This window comes from Gobius niger, assembly GCF_951799975.1.
Source record: "Gobius niger genome assembly, chromosome: 18".
In the NCBI taxonomy this organism is placed as follows: domain Eukaryota; kingdom Metazoa; phylum Chordata; class Actinopteri; order Gobiiformes; family Gobiidae; genus Gobius; species Gobius niger.
In genome coordinates this window covers 28412395-28436292 of record NC_136869.1, presented here as the reverse complement: position 1 = coordinate 28436292, position 23898 = coordinate 28412395, and the positions used below count along the sequence as shown (strand labels likewise).

The window sequence follows — 23898 nt, the reverse complement described above, 5'->3', positions numbered from 1 at the left end:
GCAGGGCACCACGCTCTGAAATGGACAAACCCAGGAGGTGGTGCACCGAAGCTTTGAAGGCAGTACTCCGGTTCCCCTACCTCCAAAAACATGCTGGTCAGGTCGGCCCACAATGGCGGGGCGCTCAGTCGCAGCGGCTAAGGACTAACCCAACACCAATGACAAATAGAGCACTTACTAACTTACATATTCTGTACCACATCAACCATTTTATTCAGGGCTGGCTCGTCAGTTTGGTGCCCAAGGCACGTTTGGGCGTCTCCATTTTCCTCCCTTTGACAAGGAAAAATTGTCTCAAGACTGATAAAGCCAGCCTTTAACCGACCAGTATAAGCAACATTTGTACAACAATGCCTTATCGACTTCAATCATAAGTTCGTATTCATTCAGTCACCACTTCACTCATACAACAAAAGAACTCATTCAAAGTGAATAAAAGTTAGTTTTATTGTCAATTCTTCAACTTGACACACAATAAGCAAATTAAACAAATTATTGCAAACAGCCTACGGAAGTAAAATGTTAACTCCAGGCCAAGAACAATGTACACCATGTGGAAGATCAGATACAAGTTGCAGTTAAGTTGTCAAAGCATCACAAGCATATCTTAAAATGTGAAGCGTAGTCCTGCAAGGACAATATTCTCTATCAAAGTTAGGATGGCAAAATGAGAACACATCATTATTTATTATGAACTATTTACAGTTATACTTGAAGTGCTGCTCTAATATGGTCATAAAGGACCCAAGGAGGACAGTATCAGCACTATCTATCAGTCACACACATGTCAAAATTCTTCTGGCTCTGTTGCAGTGGCGAACCCTTCAAACCGAGGGCGCTCTTGCAAGCTCTGTGCCTGAACGTGGGCTTGTGCAACTCCTCGCCGTAGCCCCTCCCGTCCCTCGCCGAAGGTTGGTAGACTCGGCTCGTACATCCGTTCGGGTGGTAGATCGTTGATGGGTTCTCTTCCATGTTTAAACCTTCTTCTTCGTCACTGTCTCCTATCACCACCACCTCAGCCTGGACGGAGTCTTCCTCATCATCATCTACGTTTTCGTAGCCCATGAAGATCATCGTGACTGCGCCAGGGTCCAGCTCCTCCAAAAGACTGTAGGCTGTACTCTCCGTACAGGTCGGTGAGTTTCTATCAAGATTGATCTCATCTGTTCCGTATTCTTGAGGAGATGGACGACTGGTCTCTATGTTCCTGTAGACCGGCTGGGTTGGGGTGGGCATCCTGTTTGAGCTCTCCCTGACAGAAACCAAAGCTGCTTCTTGGTCACTGCGTGCGCTTTGGACGTCCGAGTATACTTCTATGGTGTTTGCGGACTTTGTTGGAGTTGTTTTTGATTTTAATTCAATTCTGGGCTCTCTGTGACTAGGGGGAGGACTTGGCGTTTTGCTTTGGCTGAGAGGATGCTTTGCAGTCTCCGTGGGGGAGGTTCTGTTCTTGTTCATAGATCTTTCAATTAGGTCCAATTCATATCTGTGAGTAGCCCGGAGAGAACTCTCTTTGACCTGGAATGGTGTCTGAATTGGAGACATTTCATCTGATGACAAATTACGATAATCATTGACGTGGAGCAAAGTTTGACCAACATTCTTCTGCAGATTATTTGCTTGAATTACATCAAATTCCATGTCTTTTTGGAAATCTTCAATTACTGACTCAGAGTAACTAATGGAAGGGCTTGGAGTTTTGCTTTTGGCGTATTTGTCCATCGTTGAAGAACTGATGTATGAGGGTGAGAGTCGGTTGCGATTCATAGACTTTGTGATGACATCCAGTTGGCATCTTTGTGTAGCCCTGAGAGGGCTTGTTTCCACGTTCTTGTGGTTTGGCTGGGTTGGAACTGTCGCAGACTCTGAACTGGTTTTGATGGAACCAAACATGGCATAAGAACCATCACTTATGTCATCCATTGTTTGTATGTTGTAATTCACACCATTGGACTCTTCCAACTCATCACACACTTCTAGTCTGGACTCGGCTCGACTATGGGACACATTTGGTGTTCCAATTCCTCTGTTGTGGACCAAACTGGGACTTGTGGTCTTGCTGGAGGCCTGGGGAGTTGAAGGTCTGCTTGTCCCGGTGAAGGGGGCTGCGTACACGGGCTGGTGGTATTGGACGTCTCCGTTCCAATCTATGGCCTGAAGGAGCAGCTCTTCTACGTCCGTGGGAGTCATCTCAGACACCTCTTGAGCTCCATCACCACCACCACCACCGGGGGGCAGCGCATACACAGATTTCCGCCCATCCTCATAAACCTTCAGGCCTTTCCCCTGCATGATGTCCGGAGTAACGGTGGCGGTGGAGATGACCTGAGCTTTCCCGGTTCGTTTGTCGAGCTCTACGCTGATCTCCATGGCGAAGGTGGCTGAAACAGAGGAGGGACTTGGTTAGCAAAGGTGAATCTGTAATCAATCTGTCATGTAGTATTTGCCCATTCATTTGTTCACAGACTAAAGCAGTCCAAGCCTTCCTACTCTGAATTAAGGTTTGTGTCATACCCTGTGTCTCGGGTGTTGGGAATTAGCATAGAAAGTAATCAAAGCAAGGAACACTGAGTCCCCTCTGCTAAGTGCTCATGTACTGCTTGTTGTCCTTGTACCACTGTTTTGGAAAAAACTAGCCTAACATATCTGCAGTAAGAAAACTTAACAGAATAGATGAAATCACAAATCGAGGCCCAGTCCTCTGCTGTAAAGGCAAATCCTTTCCAATTGCAAAACAAACCGTGAAAAGAATGTGTCACGGACCATTTTCCATCTCAGTCAGAGCTGGCCTTGAAAGCATGATGTGTTCTGACAGACAGAGGTGTGCTTCTGTGGCTGTTAAGCACAGCTTCCAACCTAGTGTTCGCTCGGTCACCATGACGACCAGCGCTCCGATTTACAGACTTGTGTGGCGGCACTTGAAGGCCGCGCAGGCTAATGGAGGAGTGATTTATGCAGATGGAAAGGCTGTTAAGAGCGCATTTCCAAGAGGCTTTGTGACGACAGCCACGTCCGCCAACACCACATTAGCCCTATTTACTTCTCCTCAGACAAAAGAAACAATTACAGCAGAAAACTTAAGTGTCAGAGGCAGAGCTGTGGAGCTAACAAATGCAGAAAGTGGCATAGTTACGCCAAATGTTTTACTTCATTTACTGTTGTATAAAAGTCTTTATGAAGTTGTTATTCTCCCACCATTAACACCGGGAGGTTCTGTTCCGCAAAGCCTATTTCAATCTGATCATAAAATGGGCACAATCAATTTGAAGGAACTTAACAAAGTCCTATAAATCCACAAAGCTGAAAACATCTTTGTTCAGACAAAGTTTCAGGATTAGCCAAATCACTACATGAAGGCTAAAATTAGCAGCCGGATTCTCCCTCTAGATGAAGTAACTCAGCCACCATCAAAATGAGCAAAGGCTTAATTACATGACAAAGGAATTGTCATTTTAAAGATGTTTTCTTTATCTATAGCAAACCCTCTGTCAGTGTCTTTATAATAAAGATGTTTTCGAAGATTTTTGTTTTGTTCTTTTATATGTTTGCTTTCTGTTGTGCAGTTTTATGTTTCTATGCCCAAGATATCGACACCTTTTACTTCATAGCCTGGCCAGCCAACTCTTTTCCTATTCTATACAAACAGAGGAACCTTCCCTGCGTGGACAGGGAAAAGCATGATTGGTTTCTGTTAAAGCAAACATGGAGGATTACACAGGTATGAAGTCAGTAAGACACAAATGGCTTCTGCAGAATTGACAGAGCACTAAACACCACTGATCAGCCGTGAGAGAAGTTACAATTTTTGATTTGGGGATATTTGTACCATTTCAGAATGAATTACACTGAGTAAACAAAAATTATGAGCTGTGAAGAGGGACCTCAGAAGGAGTAGCTTACCAGGGCAATAGTTTTACAAAGAACTACGTAAAAAAACAGCATGGACACGGACACGTCAATACAGAACATTCCAAAGATGTTCAAGAAACCAATGTGGATGAGGTGGATTTGCAGTATGGCCTGTTGTTAGTGAACTTCCACTCCCACCTCCAATGGCAGGTCTGAGAACTGCTAATTCCATTTGAGCATCGTCTGAGTAATGCTGACCTTCATGTGGCATCATTATTTGTCATATTGTTGAGTGCTGTAGGGGTCGTTTGTCACCTCTCTTTGGCTCCTGCGGTCCCTGGTCCAGAGCCGAGGTCTGAGGAAAAGGTTCTATGAAGATGTCTGACAGGTCGTCTTCAGGCAGAGGGCAGGGCCAGGACATTTCTGCAGAGGAACCAGACAGACATACACTCCAGGGCTCACCACAGGACAAAAGCAGGTTAGTGTGGATTAACTGCGAGCATTTTCAAAAGCAACACTATATAAGAGCCCTTTGACATACAAGTCATGAATATGTACAGGGTTAGGATTGATTTTAGAGCATTTTTCTTATTTTTATAATGCTGACTGTCATTTGGGTTCTTGGGTTTTAGGTTCTTGATTCTCCCAGAGCCAATAGCTTTGAAAGAGGGTAGAGAGTATGCAGGTGATGTCACAGCATGGCGACCGAGGCTGTGGGAACCCGGGGTGCTGCTGAGTGGTGGGTAGCTTGCACATCCTGGGCAATATTTATAAATAGGAATTAAGCACAGAAAAAGCATTTATTCATTTTGTCTCTTACTCTCCAAAACCAAAAAATGTTCCCATGGCAACAGAAGCCAAATGAGTGAGTCAGGAAATGGTGTGTCTATAGTTAGTCAGACTATAGTTGCTGTTGCCATGTTGGAGTCAAAACGTGCAACATTTCCAAATATTGCAAAACATAAACATGGCGACTAAAACGACCAAAACAACCGAGTAATACAGTTTGATCTGTTAGGTGTGACATCACACAAAATAACCAAGCTACTTCCTAATCTGCTGAAATAACAGCAAATAAAAGGCCAAAAACTGTTTTACACCCAATTAGAATAATATATCACCATAGCTCAAGGAAAAATGAATATATGATTATATTCATAATAGGCCTTCACTGTGTGTATGAAAAAAAAAAAATGTGATCATTAATGTCAGAACGGCCTTACTCAGGGAAAAGTCTTATTTCTGTGCGATCAGATGTTTCTCTCTATAGCTAGTTCAAATCAGCAAACTCCCATTATAGAGAGTAGGGACCCGGATGTAGAGAGATGACATCATCACTTAACAATCCCACTGAGAGTGGCCACGTGTGAGTGTCAAATATAAACACAGACTTGTCTCATGTGGCCTCTGTTGCTATGCTGTTGCCATGATGGAATGTCATCCGCATACCTTCTATTGCTGAGGTTTACTGTGATACAGTGATACTTTTTGAAATGCTGTCCTGCATAGTGTTGCTTTGCTCCTTTCCTTTTGTTAATCGTATAAGCAGTCTTTCCCTTAACACAGTACCACACAGTCAAGCCATTCTAAACAGCTACATGTGCTGTTTATTTTAGTACTTTGAAGGTTAATGATTACCACACATTCACTGCTTTGTAAATTAGTTTCATTAGCATTTCATTAGCATTTCATTAGCTCATACTCAGCTCTTAAAATATCTGATCTTCTCTGATCATATGCCGGGCCGTTTCCAGCTCTTTGGTGCTTCTTTTTGTCTTTTTAAGTCTCAGTCTGTTAAAGTGGACATGATATCATGCATAATTGTGACTTGTAAATCTGTTTCTGGGGCAGCAATGATAGTTCAGTACAGTAAACTTTATACCCCAGAGGAGCACAGCAGTGCCCCCTTTGCTGATGCTATGCATAACTGCATTTGATCATCTATGTTTGGGATCATTTTAAAAACATTTCTTTAAAGGGGATGCATTGTGTAAAATTGACTTTAATAACTTGCGCTTTTGACAGCAACAGACCTGGAGTAGTGTCAGGGCAAAGGTGTCCTACTTTCCAAAGCGTGAAAAGCTGAAAACGGCTCTGGTCATATGGGTCATACCTGTACTTCACCTCTTAGTTTATCTGCATGTCTAATCCAGAGTTAAAGGGTTTACCTGAGAGTGGGTCCACGTTGAGCTCCTGCAGGTCAAAAAGAGCACTGGGTGTCAACACAAACTGACATAATCAATGCGCAGGGTCAGAGGGCGCTCACAAAGAGCCCGGAGCTCACTACGTCTCTGTGTGAACCTGTGTACTTCAGATGCTTTTACAGTGAGTTCTGTGCAGCCCACTCAGTCCTTCAGTGTGAGTGCAGCACAACGTGACATTTACGCGCAGCAAGATGTTACAGGGTTACATCAAGAACACACCGCTCACACTCTGCAACCCTGTTAGTTGTAGCAGTAATAATAGTAATAGTATTCATAGTAGTGGTAGTACTGTATAATATAGCAAACAGGAGTTTTCCATCGTAAACAAAACTGCTACAATGGAATGATGACGTACTGATCAGACCCCAGTCTAATTCAGTCATGCTCAAAAGTTTAATTACCCTGGCAGTAATTTTAGATTTTTTGACTGTTTTTCAGAGAATATGAATGATAACACAGACAGTTTTTTTTTACTCGTAGTTTGTGGATGTGTGAAGCCATTTGTGGTGAAATAACTAAGTTTACTCTTTTTAAATCACAATCAAAAAACAAAATACCAAAATGACCCTGATCAAAAGTTTATGATCAAGAAGACCGGGCCGCTTTACCATCAGATTATAAACAGAACCTTCTCCACAATGACCACAAAAGACACCAAGCTGTCATTGATGTTAAAGGAGGCAATACACAGAACGGGGCTATGTAAACTTTGGATCAGGGTCTTGTTGGTACTTTCTTTTTTCATTAAGATTTAAAAAGAGCAAACTCAGTTATTTCACCATAAATGGCTTCACATAACCACTTACTATGAGTGATAAAGTTTCTGCCAGGGTAAGAAAACTTTTGAGCACAACTGTATTCCCTGTATATTAGCCTACAGGAAATAAAAGGCCTGGAGCGCACTAGAAAATATTTGCGGGCAAAAAACATCAACCTCAGCCGTGAGGCTCTGAGCTAAAAGTACTATCATACAACATTCTGATGAAAAAAAATCTTGTAGCAGTGGTCGTTGCAGTATAGTAGTAGAATAAAGTAGGCTAGTTGTAGCACTACTACTAGTACTAGTACTAGTAGTAGTAGTTAGTAGTAGTAGTAGTAGTAGTAGTAGTAGTAGTAGTAGTAGTAGTAGTAGTAGTAGTAGTAGTAGTAATAGTAATAGTAACAGTAATAGTAACAGTAGTGGGTTTTGTCAATTGCACTTTTGATTGTATGGAAAAATACTCTTGGTTGAGGTTGTTTACTTGCTAAATACTTAATACTCTGATTAAAAATGCAAATGCAAACAAGGGCAATGAAGAAAGTAGTACAGGTGGTAGTAGTGATAGTTGTTGTGGTTTTATTATTATTATTATTATTATTATTATTATTATTATTATTATTATTATTATTATTATTATTATTATTATTATTATTATTACAATAATAGAAACCATAAAAACTATGATTTTCTCTTACTGGTGGACTATTGATGGATGGCCAGCAGAGGGCACAGTTTACCAATTTACAAATGCTACTGAAAAACTCACATAACTGCCATTCAGACAAGATACAACCACTGTATATCAGCAGGGTCACAGAAACATGTGACCCGGCTGTGTGCTGGACGTACATGTGACCCAGCTGTGTGCTGGACGTACATGTGACCCGGCTGTGTGCTGGACGTACATGTGACCCGGCTGTGTGCTGGACGTACATGTGACCCAGCTGTGTGCTGGACGTACATGTGACCCGGCTGTGTGCTGGACGTACATGTGACCCGGCTGTGTGCTGGATGTACATGTGACTGGGCTGTGTGCTGGACGTACATGTGACTGGGCTGTGTGCTGGACGTACATGTGATCCAGCTGTGTGCTGGACGTACATGTGACCCGGCTGTGTGCTGGACGTACATGTGATCCAGCTGTGTGCTGGACGTACATGTGACCCGGCTGTGTGCTGGACATACATGTGATCCAGCTGTGTGCTGGACATACATGTGACCCAGCTGTGTGCTGGACGTACATGTGACCCGGCTGTGTGCTGGACGTACATGTGATCCAGCTGTGTGCTGGAGGTACATGTGATCCAGCTGTGTGCTGGAGGTACATGTGACCCGGCTGTGTGCTGGAGGTACATGTGACCCGGCTGTGTGCTGGTGTTACGTGTGACCCGGCTGTGTGCTGGTGTTACGTGTGACCCGGCTGTGTGCTGGACGTACGTGTGACCCGGCTGTGTGCTGGAGGTACATGTGACCCGGCTGTGTGCTGGTGTTACGTGTGACCCGGCTGTGTGCTGGTGTTACGTGTGACCCGGCTGTGTGCTGGTGTTACGTGTGACCCGGCTGTGTGCTGGTGTTACGTGTGACCCGGCTGTGTGCTGGAGGTACATGTGACCCGGCTGTGTGCTGGTGTTACGTGTGACCCGGCTGTGTGCTGGAGGTACGTGTGACCCGGCTGTGTGCTGGAGGTACATGTGACCCGGCTGTGTGCTGGAGGTACATGTGACTCGGCTGTGTGCTGGAGGTACATGTGACCCGGCTGTGTGCTGGTGTTACGTGTGACCCGGCTGTGTGCTGGTGTTACGTGTGACCCGGCTGTGTGCTGGTGTTACGTGTGACCCGGCTGTGTGCTGGAGGTACATGTGACCCGGCTGTGTGCTGGAGGTACATGTGACCCGGCTGTGTGCTGGTGTTACGTGTGACCCGGCTGTGTGCTGGTGGGGCATGTGACCCGGCTGTGTGCTGGTGTTATGTGTGACCCGGCTGTGTGCTGGTGTTACGTGTGACCCGGCTGTGTGCTGGTGTTACGTGTGACCCGGCTGTGTGCTGGACGTACGTGTGACCCGGCTGTGTGCTGGTGGGGCGTGTGACCCGGCTGTGTGCTGGTGTTACGTGTGACCCGGCTGTGTGCTGGTGGGGCATGTGACCCGGCTGTGTGCTGGAGGTACGTGTGACCCGGCTGTGTGCTGGTGTTACGTGTGACCCGGCTGTGTGCTGGTGTTACGTGTGACCCGGCTGTGTGCTGGTGGGGCATGTGACCCGGCTGTGTGCTGGAGGTACGTGTGACCCGGCTGTGTGCTGGTGTTACGTGTGACCCGGCTGTGTGCTGGACGTACGTGTGACCCGGCTGTGTGCTGGTGGGGCGTGTGACCCGGCTGTGTGCTGGACGTACATGTGACCCGGCTGTGTGGTGGAGGTACGTGTGACCCGGCTGTGTGGTGGAGGTACATGTGACCCGGCTGTGGTACCTTGATGATGTCCTCCGTGGTCCGCTCCACTTCCTTTAGCCTCCTCAGAATGGCCTCCTCGTTGGCCGAGATGTTCAGCTCCTCAGCCTCCAGCTCCTCCATCTCCTTCTCCATCCTGGACACATAAACACATCAGTCATTTTCATATCGTATTTCTGGGCTTGATGAGGTTGTTCTGTGTCTGTGTAAGGTTTTCCTGGATATTCGCTGTTTGGCCTGTAGTGGTGCGGCAGCAGTCACAGAGGCTAAGAACTGAACCTCCATGTGATCAAAATGGGACAAAGCAACAATTATGAGCCAAACATTTTCCTTTTTAATATTTGGATGTAAACCCTTTACAGTCAATTACAGCCTATTTGACTGTAATTGACTGTACAGTCTACGTCCGGTGACGTCTGTGTCCATTACTTTTGGTCCTTTAAAAAGTGGGAGGCTCACATAAAAACGCTTGTAGTTCCTACAGCGTTCATCCAATTAGGTGTTTCATTTGAAATCCATTGTGGTGGCTTATAGAGCCAAAAACATAAAAACTACGGATGGAAATTAGCCCGAGGCTACAATCCAGTGTGGCGTGTTTACATGCATGAGACCCATGTATGTTCATTAACATGCACTGTCTTGACCAAATAGAATAAAATTAAAATTAAAATATCTCAATATTTATGGACCTGACAGTAGCATAGAACAGGCCTTTGTGTTTACACTTGTTTTGCGCTTTACAAGTCTGTTTTACCAAGTTTCTCAAAGCGCCACACTGTAGTCATTATTCATTCACAAGTTTTTTTTTTAGCGTGCACTACAACTTTTTTTAGGCTCCAAACCTTAATGTAGCTCTTCCTGAGACGAAAATGTTTGTTCTTGAGGTCATAATAGAGTGTAATTCAAACATTTGCAGTAAAAAATGACCATCTTTTGTGTGCCAACTCCGCCCATCACCACCACCATCACAAGGGCAGTGGGTGAAGGATACAACAATGGTCAACATTTGCAGTAGCAGTGATTTGAACCGCCAACCTCTCCCTTATTTGACGATCTGCTCTACCATCTGAGCCACTATCGCCCAGTGACCCCAAAACTAAGGGAAACATTTTGTTATTGTAGCAAGTAAATAACATATGAAACCTGCTCTCTCTACAACTGTCTGGGACTCAGATGAGAAAGGGGAAAAGAAAAAAACCCAAAGCAGTTGTCCTTCTTTGCTCTATGCTCTGTTAATGTCTAACAGGTCCTTACTCAATCCTTACTCAACTGTAAAGTCAATGTTGGACAAATGTGTGACGTGTGATGGGGCAAGCAAGGCAGACATGTAACACGGAAGCTAAAAAATAGATGGAGAAACGACTGAGCTCTGAAACCCTTCCCAGTGGCCTTCCAGAACATGTTTGTTGTTTATAATCATGCACGCCGTGATCATTGCAAAGAAACATTTGTTTTTTGTTCATCATTTTAATTCAAATTGCAATTTTGGTTGGAGAGCACACACTTCAGGCCTAAATAGAGCTGGACAAAGGCAAAAGTAGCTGCGCACTGCTACTAAACATGGGACAGGTGGTTACACAACACCCATCTGGTCTCAGTCCACTATGTTAAAGAGGGTCTCAGACTGGGATCAGACCCACACATGCGGCTGATTATAGGGACTCACTTTGTAGACATGCTTGATTGGGACTCCCATTGTTTCACAGCTGCACAAATGTCTTTTATTAATTTGAATAGACTACAATTATATTCTATAATCTTTGAAATGTCAGTCAATAGACCTGACAAAGGCTCACGGAGACCCACAGAGTAATTATTCTTTCAGTCTTTCCATATCCAGCACCAACACTGTCTCCACTGTGTGCTATAGAGATAGGCTGAAAGTGACTGCACTTGAATTAAGTTCAGACATTTGAACATGACCTGGATGTCGCTCACTATAGAAAATGTGTAGATGGTATGCACATCAAATCAACCTTGATTTTAGTCAAAACAAGAAAAACATCTCATTGCCCAGAGGGGGAAAAATATGAATATCTGACCGCACTGCAAAAAGACAAAAATCATCTTATTTCATTGGAATGACACAATTTATGGTCAAATGTTCTCAATTCTTGCAATATTAACTTAAATGTTCTGTAGCTGGATGTTGTGTACAGGTTTTGACCTGAGTATATTGCTCTGTAACTGGGTAGTGTGTACAGGTTTTGACCTGAGTATATTGCTCTGTAACTGGGTAGTGTGTACAGGTTTTGACCTGAGTATATTGCTCTGTAACTGGGTAGTGTATACAGGTTTTGACCTGAGTATATTGCTCTGTAACTGGGTAGTCCGCTGAAGCTCATCCTGGGCTTGGAGCTTCATGGTCTCCTGCTCCTCCTCAGACTGGAGCCCCTCCATCAGCCACTGCTCCCTCAGAGACTTCTTCTGCGGGACACAAATCACACATACCTATGTTCAGCTCAGAGAGAACATGAGCATAAAGGCTGAATTTACAGAAGAAGGTAAAGCTACAGTGGAGTAACTGGCTAATAAGGAGACATTTGTAAACCTATAGTGGAAGTCTGATAGTGCCTCATAAAGACTACCATTCACCCTCACAGTTTACTATGTTTGTATACTTTCTTTTGTAAGGCGCATTGAGTTGCCTTGTGTACGAAATGCGCGGTATAAATAAAGTTGCCTTGCCTTGCCTACTGTACTTCAGTGTGGTAGGTGTATGTGAGGGTATGCTGCCCTCTGGTGGCTGCATTAAAGGCTGAGTCTATTGTAAATAACTGTCTTTATAGTGTGGAAAAAAGGAATCCAGACAAGAATATGGGACAAAATGTCTGTGTTTATTTGTATAAAAATATAGTGAGTACTACATTAATTTACTGCAGTTTGAGAGTATCTTAGTGTACTGTAATTGGAGAATACCTAGATGTACTACAGTTTGGTAGTACCTTGATGTACTGCAGTTTGAGTTTCTCCTCCTCGATGTCCCTCCTCTTGTGTCTGATGTCCTCTCGGATCCTCCTCTTGTCCTGGACACACATGCACAAACTCTTCAATGGGGCTTGATAATACATTGCAACACATTTATTTTGTTGTAAATGTAAATAAATGAATGAATCCTACAATGCCATAGTTAAAGTGATAATTATTTAACTGGTTGATAAATAAATAAAAAATATAATGTATGCAGAATATGGGCCCTTTAACTTTTAGACATTTTGCCATATTATGGACCACATTTTATGTGAAAGACACACACAAAGTGACACACAATTGTGAAGTGAAATGAAATGTATACATGATTTAGATTTTTTTTATAAATAAAAAAAATAAAACTAGTTTTTTGGTTTCTTTTTGAAAGTCACTAGGTAGAAACAAACAAAGCTGTTCAAATACCTTACGTGTTTCGACCATAGAAATATATACATGGAAGAGGCATGTTGTCCCAGCTCCTATCTCTTTACATAGCGGTGCTCAGTGGCGCATGACTCCAGTTTCGTCCGCCATAACGGCCCAAAGTACCCGTATGACGCGTCACCTGTATCTATGCTCCCCACGGCCCAAGTGGGTGAAAGCAGCGTGAGAGCGCACGGCTGCCGACGAAGCCTCAGAGCCGAGCGGACGCCATTAGGCAAAAAGTCAAATCTCTTAATATCATCGTTCTTTAAATACAAAATGTTTTTTTAAGGCCATTTCAGGCGAATAAACTGCTATGCTACGATGACTTAGGGGGTTAGTTTGTCAGTGCGGGGCTTAAAAAGCTAGTTTAGCCGCTCTTGGAACAACCGGGCGCTTAGCGGCCCTTCGAACGTACGTAGCCGCGCTCATGAACTTCCGCTCGGTCACTTTTCTGGGAAGTTTCGTAAGTGCTGGAAGTCTTGATATTGTGATAGAATTGATAAAAATCGAGTTGTTACTTCACTGTATTTGCTAGTATAACATCACAACTAGAATTGTTTGGCTGAAATACAAAGAATGAGCGCTGCAAAAGTGTTTTATATTACATTTTCATTGGTAAAATGTGAGATATTGTTTTTTATATAGCATTTATCTGTACTGTCCTGTACTGTACTGGATCCAGGACAGATGCGGAAATCATGCATTTTTTTGTGTTTCATTCTACTTACACAAATAATGGTGTACATTAAATGCTGCTAGTATTTTTTTAATTAATAAAACAGTTACAGGTTATTAGTGCCATTATTTAATTTTCAGAAATGAGTTTAATAACATGTAGACTAGTTGTTTCTTATTAACCATAATCCAATGCTATAAACACATGCTATATTCATCATACATTTCGTATTTAGTTTTTGGCTAAAGACTTAGATAAACATAAACTTACTTGAGATGTTTGTTATTTCGCGTTTATCCTTGTTTTTAGTCCAGTTCATTTGTTTTGCTCAGACTTCAGCCGCTAAATCACACGAGGGAGAATCTGCTCGTTCATGAGTCATCACGCACACGCTCGCGCACGTCTGCGGCCCTGGTGACGTCACGTCATTAGAAAACTTTTAAAAATGTATTTTTGATGCTTTACAATTTTTTTACTAAGAAAAAAAGTCCATGCCCTAAAAATAGTAATTTTAAAGAAATATATTTGCCCCAGTCTGAAACTCCAGATGCCCTGTGGACCATTTTACAGGCTGCTCCTTTTACATGAGTGTCTATGACAAAAAGGGCTTTTTGGGCTGCTGGCTGCAATACCACGGCCTGCCACTAGCACGTACTGGAGACGGCTGTAAAGGGGCGGACCCCCCCACTGGTTTCGACGGACAAGGAACTACTTCCGTCTTCGTCAGAGGCGTCTCCCGACGTGCATGATGCGTCTCTTATTGGGATGTTGTTGTTCCCAGGCGTGGCCACACTGACATAAGCAATAAACCTGTCAGTGTGGCCACGCCTCCCGCCGAGTGCTGGTTAGTGGAGAAGTGCGTCCCATGTGTGCGCCAGGGTAAAGGCGCCCTCATCTCTACTTTCTATCTACTATCTTTACATCCCAATAAGAGATGCATCAGGCACGTCGGGAGACGCCTCTGACGAAGACGGAAAACTAAAGTGTATTACTCAAGAAGACATAATGAATGTAATAAAAGAAAAAAAAAGAAAAGTGTGATGTGCAAAAGTACCGCCCCCCCTTTCCTTTTAGTGCACCAATTGCCTTCAGAAGCCTTCTGAATGATCACATGTTGACCTTATGACTAAATCGAGTCAACCTGTGTGTAATCTAATGTCAGTTCAAATACAGCTGCTCTGTGATGGTCTCAGGTCTGTTAGAGACTATTGTGGAGCAGAAGCATCATGAAGTCCAAGAACACACCAGACAGGTCTGGGATAAAGTTATTGAGAAGCATAAAGCTCCACAATAGCTTTATACTATAGTGTTGCGTGTGAAGGTGACCTATGCCCTATCGCCATGGTTACCACATACCGGAGATGAGCAAAACCCCCACTCCAAAACCCCCAGGCCATTTTATGGCTTCGGAATGTCTTCACTTCCTGTCTTGTGAATGGCTGATCAGATGAAAATGAAGAACTGATGATCTTATCCTTTAACCTTCACAACCAGAGACGAGAACTCTTTATTGACCTTCGAATTGGACTAAAGACTGAATCTCAAACATCCGATTTGAGTAATAAGCCAATTCTTTAATTCATGAACAGTGAGAATGAACTCAACCAATCTGTTCTAATGATGAATTCTTCCCCAGGTCAACAAAGATGCAATGTACATACATACTGTCCAAATGTTGGTAATGCATTTGGAAAGTTTGTGAAGTTGTTAATGTGTTTATCGCAATAGAAATGTATTTCCTGAATTCTCCCCAAGATAAGCCTTCCTCCCACCGTGACTTGGGTCCCAGTCATATCGGGTTACGGACTGAATCGATTGGTCGAGTCCCGCGGAGACAAAGGGACCGCCCCCGGTATTAAAGGAAGGGTACATAGAAAAAAAGCTTCTTGTGAGAGTTGGAGCTGGACAGGAGAAGGAGAAGGAGAGGCCAGAAGGGAGCACATGCCTGACATCCCCCGCTGAACTCTGACCTCTCTTTGTCTCAGAAGGACCACAAGAAATTTTAAGTTTGAGCCCGTCAATTGACGTGATTTGTAACTATCTGTTACTTCTTTTAAGAACATTTGCATTTTTCCTACAAGACAACAACATTTTTGATCGCTGAGCTTTCAGCGCAAGCATTTTGAGTCTAGCTGGTCAATCCAAACGCCCAAGGCCCCGAGGAGCTGGAGAGAGACACCAGCCTCGCCTGCATGAGCTTGAGATCGACACCCGAGAGACCACGACCAGAAGGCCGACACCAGGACTTTGGAACGCCGGACCACAGTTGGCGTGGAAAACCTTTCTCTCACGGTCGTAAGCGCATCTCACAGACCTGGCTCAATAAGACTCACATAACTTCTACGCAAACCACCTTACTGACTTTCAGATACAATTTTAGAACATTTTATCTGATTATTCATCCTGTTAGCCTTCTAGGTTATCCTGTTTGCACTTTAATATTTAATTGATTTTGATCATTAAACCTCCATAAACCACAGTTTGCTTTGGTTATATCTGTGTTTATTATTTCAGACTAAGAGTCCATGTGTACGTTAAAGACCTTACTTCCTTCAGATAAATCTGTAGTTTAGCCTCCTATTCTTATTTTTATTTTGTTCGCTTTTCGAACTGGTGCCCAGTAAAATTTTAAGGCTAATCTACAACCTATTAATTGATTAATAAACCCTCATACCCTACAATAGGCTATAAAAAATATTTCCAAAAGTACAGTTAAATAAACCATCCAGGAATGGAAAGAGTATAACATCACTGCAAACCTACCAAGACCCGACCGTCGTCCTAAACTTACTGACCGAACAAGGACAGCACTGACCACAGCGGTTACCAAGAAGCCTATGATGACCCTGGATGAACTGCAGAGAGCGACAGCTCAGGTGGGGAAACTGTACCCTGAACAACTATTAGTCGCACACTGCACAAATCTGGCCTTTATGGCAGAGTGGCATTTTTAAAGAAAATCATAAGAAGTCCCGTTTTTCTGTTTTCCAGAAGCCACATGGAGGCCACACGGTGGCTTCTGGTGAACTGAAAACGGAACTTTCTTTTAAATTTATGCACAACTGTGTGTCTTTCACATAAAAGTTCAATTAAATATATTCATGTTTATGGTCCATAGTATGGAATAATGTCGTGTGGTTTTTACCTCCCCCCTTAACACTCCCAACCCTGTCTTGATTTGAATCCTTTTGCTCAGATAGTCCATTTGTTTGACATGTTCTGAATGTGCAACCAAATTCTGACTGAGTCTCATTTAAAACAAAGTCCAAATCTTTGATTGAAGAGAGCGGAAGACAACCATGAAGTGCCCAATGCCGCAAGGCCTTCAGATCAAACAAACGTCATGGACAGTTCAATGACCACATGTGATAAAAGACATAGATTCAATAAATATCATCACACAGACATACATCACCGTGTATAATTACTCCATACACAGAGCTTAGCGACACTGACCCAAACAAAGGAGACTCTCACCTAAAGTTTATATTGGGGAGAGAAACAGACCTTTAACCTCTTAACCCCCACCTTAACGAGCACATTTTCTTCAGTTCAGCATTACACAAATCTACATTTTTTAAACTTTTTGTCACCTGTTTGTGACTTTTTGGTTATGTTTTGTCATGTTTTTGTAGCCTTTATTCTTATGTTTTTGTAACTTTTTTGTTGCTTTTCATACATTTACGCCGCCATTTTGACTCTTTTCTCGAAAAGCTCTTGTCTCCCAGTTGCAAACTAATGGAAGAAAAAAGGCAAAGTGAATGTTCTTTCAATACCTCAGTCATTTGATATAGAGTATTTGGAGGACAAAAAGGTTGAAATGACTTTCTTCACGTCTCAGCTATTCTAAGCAGCAGCCCAGGCTCCTGCTGCAGCCCACCTGAAGCCTCATAACAACCCTCCCCTGGGCACTCAACGCCGTGAGGCAGTATGTGGGCATGGCAGAGCGTTGCCAGATTTAGCGTGACAATCCAGTTGGAGCTCAGTGAAAGGGGATCTCCTCCATGACGTGTGCTGCTGTAACAGGGACAGAGAGCGTGTTGCGGTGAGTGGTGGTGGGGTGTTTAAGTCCACAGGTCTGTGTTAGCACTTCACATGCACCGGTCAACACGCTCATAACTGCACAGCATACATCACTCTCGTCCCCATCCCGACGTTTGACACCGGGGCAAATACATGCTGACAATAACAAGCACCAGACACGGTGTGAATACCATCTCACTACGACGCGGTTCTCTGGGAAGGACTCCAGGTGCTTTGGTTTCTCCTATCAACCTACAGCTAGGTACTCCTGGTCACAAACTCTGCTCAAGATCTGGAGACGGGTCCTCAGCTGCTCCTGACAGGTTTAACCAAGGACCTTAAGCACATTATCTATCAAGAGTAACAGAAAATGTGCCTGGAGTTAATGCACTTGGTGACTTTGTCTGTGAAAGGCGCTGCATGAATAAAGTTCTTCTTCTTCTTCTTCTTCTTCTTCTTCTTCTTCTTCTTCTTCTTCTTCTTCTTCTTCTTCTTTTCTTCTTCATAAAAGACGGTTTGTTTTAAATCGTCTATCATTCATTTGAGCTGAAACAATCAAGTCACATCTTTTAATGCTGTCCCAGGGCCAACAGCATCATGCACCTCATGCTTCCAACAGTGGGTGCCCAAAGTGCTTCACATACAGGTCATTATTATACACGATATAAACGATATAAAAATAGAGTAGAAAACAACAACAAGAGAAACACACACAAGAGAGTCATAATGCAGCTCAACTTGAATTGAACGCCAACTCAAACAGATGTGTTTTAAGGGCAGTCTTAAACGTTTCAAAGGTTGGAGCAGCTCTGACGTTTAGGGGGAGACTGTTCCAGAGTTTTGGAGCAGCCACACTAAACGCCCGATCTCCTCGCGTCTTTAAACGGGATCATCTGGGCACGTTCAAAGCTGCTTCACAGACCTCACTGATCTGACGAGGGCATAAACTGACAAAAAAGAGATCCAATGTAGATACAACCTCAGAGGAGCTGATCTGCTACAAAGACCCACGGCGAGGACTAATACAAGAGGAGGTGTATATCAGTCAAAAGGGTCGATCTATGGAACAGTTTACATGAACAACTTAAGGGCTTCAAAACTATTAATACATTTTAAACAAATCTACTCATTAAATAGGAAAAAGAATGAAGATCATCAGAAAAGAAGTTAACAGCAGCCGCTACTTTTGATTCTTGAAGTGTAGGATTTGTGTTGACGTGTTACCATCATTGGTATTAGAGGAACTGTATTTGTGCCCCTTTGGTCGTAGTGTCACAGCTGTCTTCAGCATAAACCCTTATGGTCAGGCATCATTTAGCACTTAATGTACTTAAAGTACATGTATTCTTATTGTATAATGTTCAAGATCATTGAAAACATGTGACATGTATTCTAAATGTTAACGACAAAGAAATAAACTACTACTACACTACTACTTTTGGTATTGTTTAACAGTACCCAGCCCTAATGAATAGTTATTTTGAAGTATTTCCTCGCTAACCCCGTGATGTCGCTTCCTGTGATGAGTACCAGGAAGTGCTTAAATTGTTTTTGCCTTATAGTTCTAATCTAGAGACTATTTGCCTCGTACACGGAAACCGAACTTTATTGTGTTTTTAAAGGCCCTGTTTTCAAACAGTGAGGGAACTTATGTTTAAAACTCCTTCCTAATTTGACTATGCAGGGGTTCTCAAAGCTTTTACACTAAGTACCACCTCATGAAATATTTGCCTTCCAAATACCACGGGCCTGGATCATAATAAAATCAGAGCTAAACCAGGTCTAAAGAGTTAAGACTTGCACAGGACTAAATATGTGTAAGGTTAATCAATGTTTACTTTCTTTGAGTTTACGCTTGGTTTGGCCGATATAAAAGCAACCACTGACACAACCTGAGGAAGTCCAAGTACCTGCGAGGACACCAAGCACAGAGAACCAGTGATCTAGAACAAAGAACCATAATGATCATGTTGATAAGGACTAAAACCCCGGCACATGATTCACACCTGTCAGGGATCTGAGCAAACAACAACTAACCTACATCAGGCCAGGAAGGAAGGAAGGACTTCATTTGTGTAACGCCTTTCACAGACATGGTCACTAAGTGCTTTACATGGGACACTTTTACATTCACTCCATTCTCGTGGTGGTAAGCTACATATCACTGTGCAGCTTTCATCTCTGAATACAGTACACATCAAGGAGGAAGTGTTGAGATGGAGCTCACCGTGATGGCCTGCAGCCTCTCCTTCAGCAGGCTCTCCTCCTCCATCTTCACCTGGAAAACAGCACAAAGTCAGTCCCATGGAACACTTCTGCTCATCATGAGAACATGTGAGTGCTTTGGACTTTTGGAGGAGTATGTTCTCTTTTTTCCAAGCCAGGGGCCAGACTATCAGCTCCTCGGTGAAGGTTTGGAGATGAGGCTTTTCACATAAACAGCATCAGTCTCGGAGAGTTGTTTTTCCCGTGAGCCCACAGAGCTACAGTGTTGTACGTGTTCTGGCATGATTAAAGTTAAACTTGACCATGTTCTTCTGTGAACTCAGACCAACACTATACCATTTCTGCTCCTGGGGACACTGCTATACATTTCAATGCAGAGTAAAAATCGGATCATGATCTGATTATTGAGATGGCATGTAAACAGCATTTATCTGATATTCACATAATCTGATTTCTTTCTGATCCGTCACACGTGTATAAACAAACAAGGAGAATACAGCAAAGAGGCCAAACTAATGTAACAATGAGAAGATTGAAAGATATTATGAGAAGATTGAACATATGTTTGAAAAAAATACAAATCTGCTCTGACTCATGTTGAAACCGGATTCTCTAAAGAGAATGTAAACGTATCAGATCGGATTATTGGGTTATCTGATTATTCTGAGCATGTAAACGAAGCCAGTGCCAAATCAAGAGACATCAAGCAATCAAGAACATTTGTATACAAATATAAATATGTAGGGTCTAAGTTGCTGCCTCATGGTGGCGAGTACTTGAAGTACTATGAAATGCAATGGCATGAGAGCATAAAATAGTAAAAAGATTAGCCTAGTTTGAAAACAATGTATAGTATCAGTCATCCAGCCAGTCTATTCAGTCAGCCAGGCGGCATGGTAGCGCAGCGGTTAGTGCCTCCGCTTCACAGCTAGAAGAACCCGGGTTCAATTCCCACCAGGATGGGGCCTTTCTGTGTGGAGTTTGCATGTTCTCTCCGTGTCTGCGTAGGTTTCCTCCAGGAACTCCGGTTTCCCCTACCACTAAAAAACATGTACAATAGGTGAATCCTCCAGCCTGGCTCCACATCATGGAGATGGGTCCCCGGGTGCGGCACTGCCGTCGCCCACTGCTCCTTACGGGTTCACCTCAGTCGCATCGAAGGATGGGTTAAATGCAGAGGACATATTTCCCTACGGGGACAATAAAGTATACAAACAAACAAACAACATATTCAAACACTGGACCTTCCATATCCCTGGATAGGGATTTAAGTAAGCTCAGCTGTTTTAATTGGTGGAAGCGAACCTGGTGTTAGTAGGTACGCTCACTGGTTTATGTTGAAATGTGCAGCATGTGGGTGATGATCGATGTTTGCCACAAAGAACAGAAAATGGACTAGCTTATATTAGCCGTGTGCTTCCACACATACAAACATGAGTAAAACATGTGGCCACGTTCACTCATACGCGGTTTCTCAAGACACTGGAGAAACTGGCTAAAGACCGGTGGATTACATGGACATTCTCTGGTTTATTGGCGACTCTTTGCAACTGGACTTTTGGCTGGTGACAGAAGAAAAACATGCCGTCACATGTCTGAATGAGAGTTCTCTGTAACATAAGTTATGTGGGTATTTGCTGATATGTAGTTCTTATTTTATATTTTAAAATTATTATTTTTATCATTTTTATTGGACATTGACATTTTGTTTTTATCAACAGGTTGGTTATTGTCACATAAAGTCACTGATAGGCTGTTAGGTAGTTACACTTTACAGATTGACTGGCATGTACTCCAACCAGTCAGAACTCTGAGTTGGACTCCAGGCCTCTGGGACCTGACCTGACCTTGACATGGGCTACACTTGACACTACATGAGCACCTTCATACAGTATCATGTTCTCTGACACATGGGCTGTAGTGCATGTGGATATACACGTGGGAAAAACCTGTCAACACATTCTCTTCACAGCATGACATGCCTCTTGTTGCTCTGTGAAGCCGTGCTGCTCTGGATCCACAGCTCTATGTCACTTCCTGGTTACAGAGAGCTGTGGGAGGAGCTTGGGGAAACACTTCAAATAGTCCCCGCGTGGAGGAGCACAATGTTTCACGTTCAGTTTGTTTTCTATAAATACCACCTTCGGTACAGAGGAGCGGCTACGCAAACTTTTGGCCTCATTTTGTGCGCAGCAAGCTTGATAAATGAGGCCCCTGGAGGCTCCGGGACTCTTCATTGATGATGACAGTGAAATAGAGGAGGATGTGTCTGAAGAAGAAGACTATCTTGAGCTAAATTCTGATTCTAATGATTATGATTTTGAACCAGATGAGGGAATTGGTATTCCTATCCCTCCAAGCAAACATTCACGTCAAAAATGGTGAAATACAGTTTTCATCCCCAAATATGAGTCAGGCATAACTGTCTGCAGAAAACACCAGGGCCCACCAGGATGCAGGCCCAGATCTACAGAGGTGCACAAGGGTGCATTGCAACCTCACTTTGAAATGTTTGCACCCTCAGTTTTAGTGGCTATACAATATATTTCAATAGATGAATCTGTAGTGGCAAATTTTTGTAACTCGAATACACCCTCAGTCAGTTCGTTCTGAGCCGGTGCTGCTCGGATGGCAGTGAGTCGTGTGACTGACATCAAGTCAGCTTTTGAGCTGGTCATGCCAGATTCAATAACAATTGATACAATGATTAGTAATGGAGTTAGTAATAACATATTCACACTGCTTGTTAGGATTTCTTTGGTTTCAGACATCGTTGATAACTAAACATGTACCAAACTGACCCGGAACACCACTGATGTTCCTGACAAATGAACATAACAGGAGAGTTAAAGGAAACCTATAAACCGTCACAATGTTTTGCTTCTGAAGTGCTTAAGTAATTGTGTTTTGACAGTACATCAGTGTCCGTCACAAAATGTAGCTTAGGGGCCCAGAAAGGCGCGCACCGGCTTTGAGATTCACTTTCCCTCAATGGCCAACACAATCTAGAAAACACATTCACTTGATTTAATCTCTTTTGTACTGATCAACATTTTAAGACAAGTTGAAAAATTGCAAAAAATAAAATTCTGCACAGGTGGATCTTAAAAGGTGAGTAGAATTTGAAAATGCAAAACAGAAGGAATAAGAGTGAGAGAAAAAAGCCAGTCAGCATTTTATTAAGTTGCAATTTGTATTTGTGGGTTCACAGTGTTTGAGAACAGTCCTCACAGTTGCCCCACTGCTTTGAGAAGTACATGTGGGTCAAATACTACATGAGAACACATTCTCAAATCAGAGTATATAGACACACTGTGACTGGAAGCTCACACATTGCTGCTCCACATCCAACACAGAGCTATCAGCCAATGGAGAGGAAGAGGAGCGCCCACACACACAGCTGTCTACAACCACTCGCCTACTCAGAGAGGGGGAGGGGGGGAGAGATATAGAGACTAGAGGAGAGAGAGACAGAGCAGAGCTGTGGGGTGGAGGGGGTGATGCCACACCCACAGTTTATTACATCTAATAATCCACAGTGACATTACACACTCTCAACTCCTCAATCTCAGCCGTACAGCTCCACAGCAGGTGAGAGGGCGGAAGGGGCCGTTCTGTGTGGAGTCGTGGAGCGTGTTTGAGAGAGCGAATGTGGGACAACACATGGAACGATACAATCATTCATCAAATGTGTTTACATGCATGAGTCTTAGCGTCATGTATGTTCATTAACATGCAGAGTCTTGGCCAAATAAGTAAAATGAATAAATAAAAGACTAAGTATATTTCTAAGATCATGAAACATCTCGTTTAAAAATCCTCCAAATACCGCTGAAGGTTCTTTGGGGACATCAGCTGCACATTTAAAGTTCCCCACTGGGCTCAGTCTATGACAAGGGTCACCAACCTGTGCCTTTGGACACACTATTCCCTCTGCAGTCCCTCACTCAGCAGCTCACCAAATGCTTTCAATATTTTCTCCTTTTCTTTGAGTACTGTCTCATATGTACCAAATCCAGTTCGTAGATGCATGTTGTGTTTCAGAGGAAGCAAAGTTTATGTGATTCTATTGTGAATGGTGTCCCGGCATGCTCCGCCTAAGGTCTACGGTCTGGGTTGTAGTCTGGTCCTGGGCTCGGTCTATGATCTGATGACCGTGTCAGCTGTCTGCTCTCGGTCCGGTCTAATCCCTGGTTGCTAATCTCATTGGGACAGATTAGAGCGACACTTCGGCAGACCACAGCAGTGTTTGTCCAGTTCACACGCCAGGGCTTGACCCCCAATCATCGTCTCCAATAGTTTTGCACCATTTTGTTTTGA

The 23898-nt window shown here is 43.3% G+C and overlaps 1 protein-coding gene across 1 annotated transcript in view; it reads right to left on the bottom strand.

Moving 5' to 3' along the window:
• Nucleotides 1-23898, bottom strand: part of palmdb (palmdelphin b) — an 84485-nt gene that overhangs the window by 46694 nt on the left and 13893 nt on the right. The window contains exons 2-5 of the mRNA XM_079575916.1: nt 19580-19630; nt 12203-12283; nt 11560-11684; nt 9279-9393 (exon numbers count right to left, since the gene is read on the bottom strand). Coding sequence (XP_079432042.1) covers nt 9279-9393; nt 11560-11684; nt 12203-12283; nt 19580-19624 — 366 coding nt within the window. The 5' untranslated portion in view covers nt 19625-19630. The remainder of the gene's footprint in view (nt 1-9278; nt 9394-11559; nt 11685-12202; nt 12284-19579; nt 19631-23898) is intronic.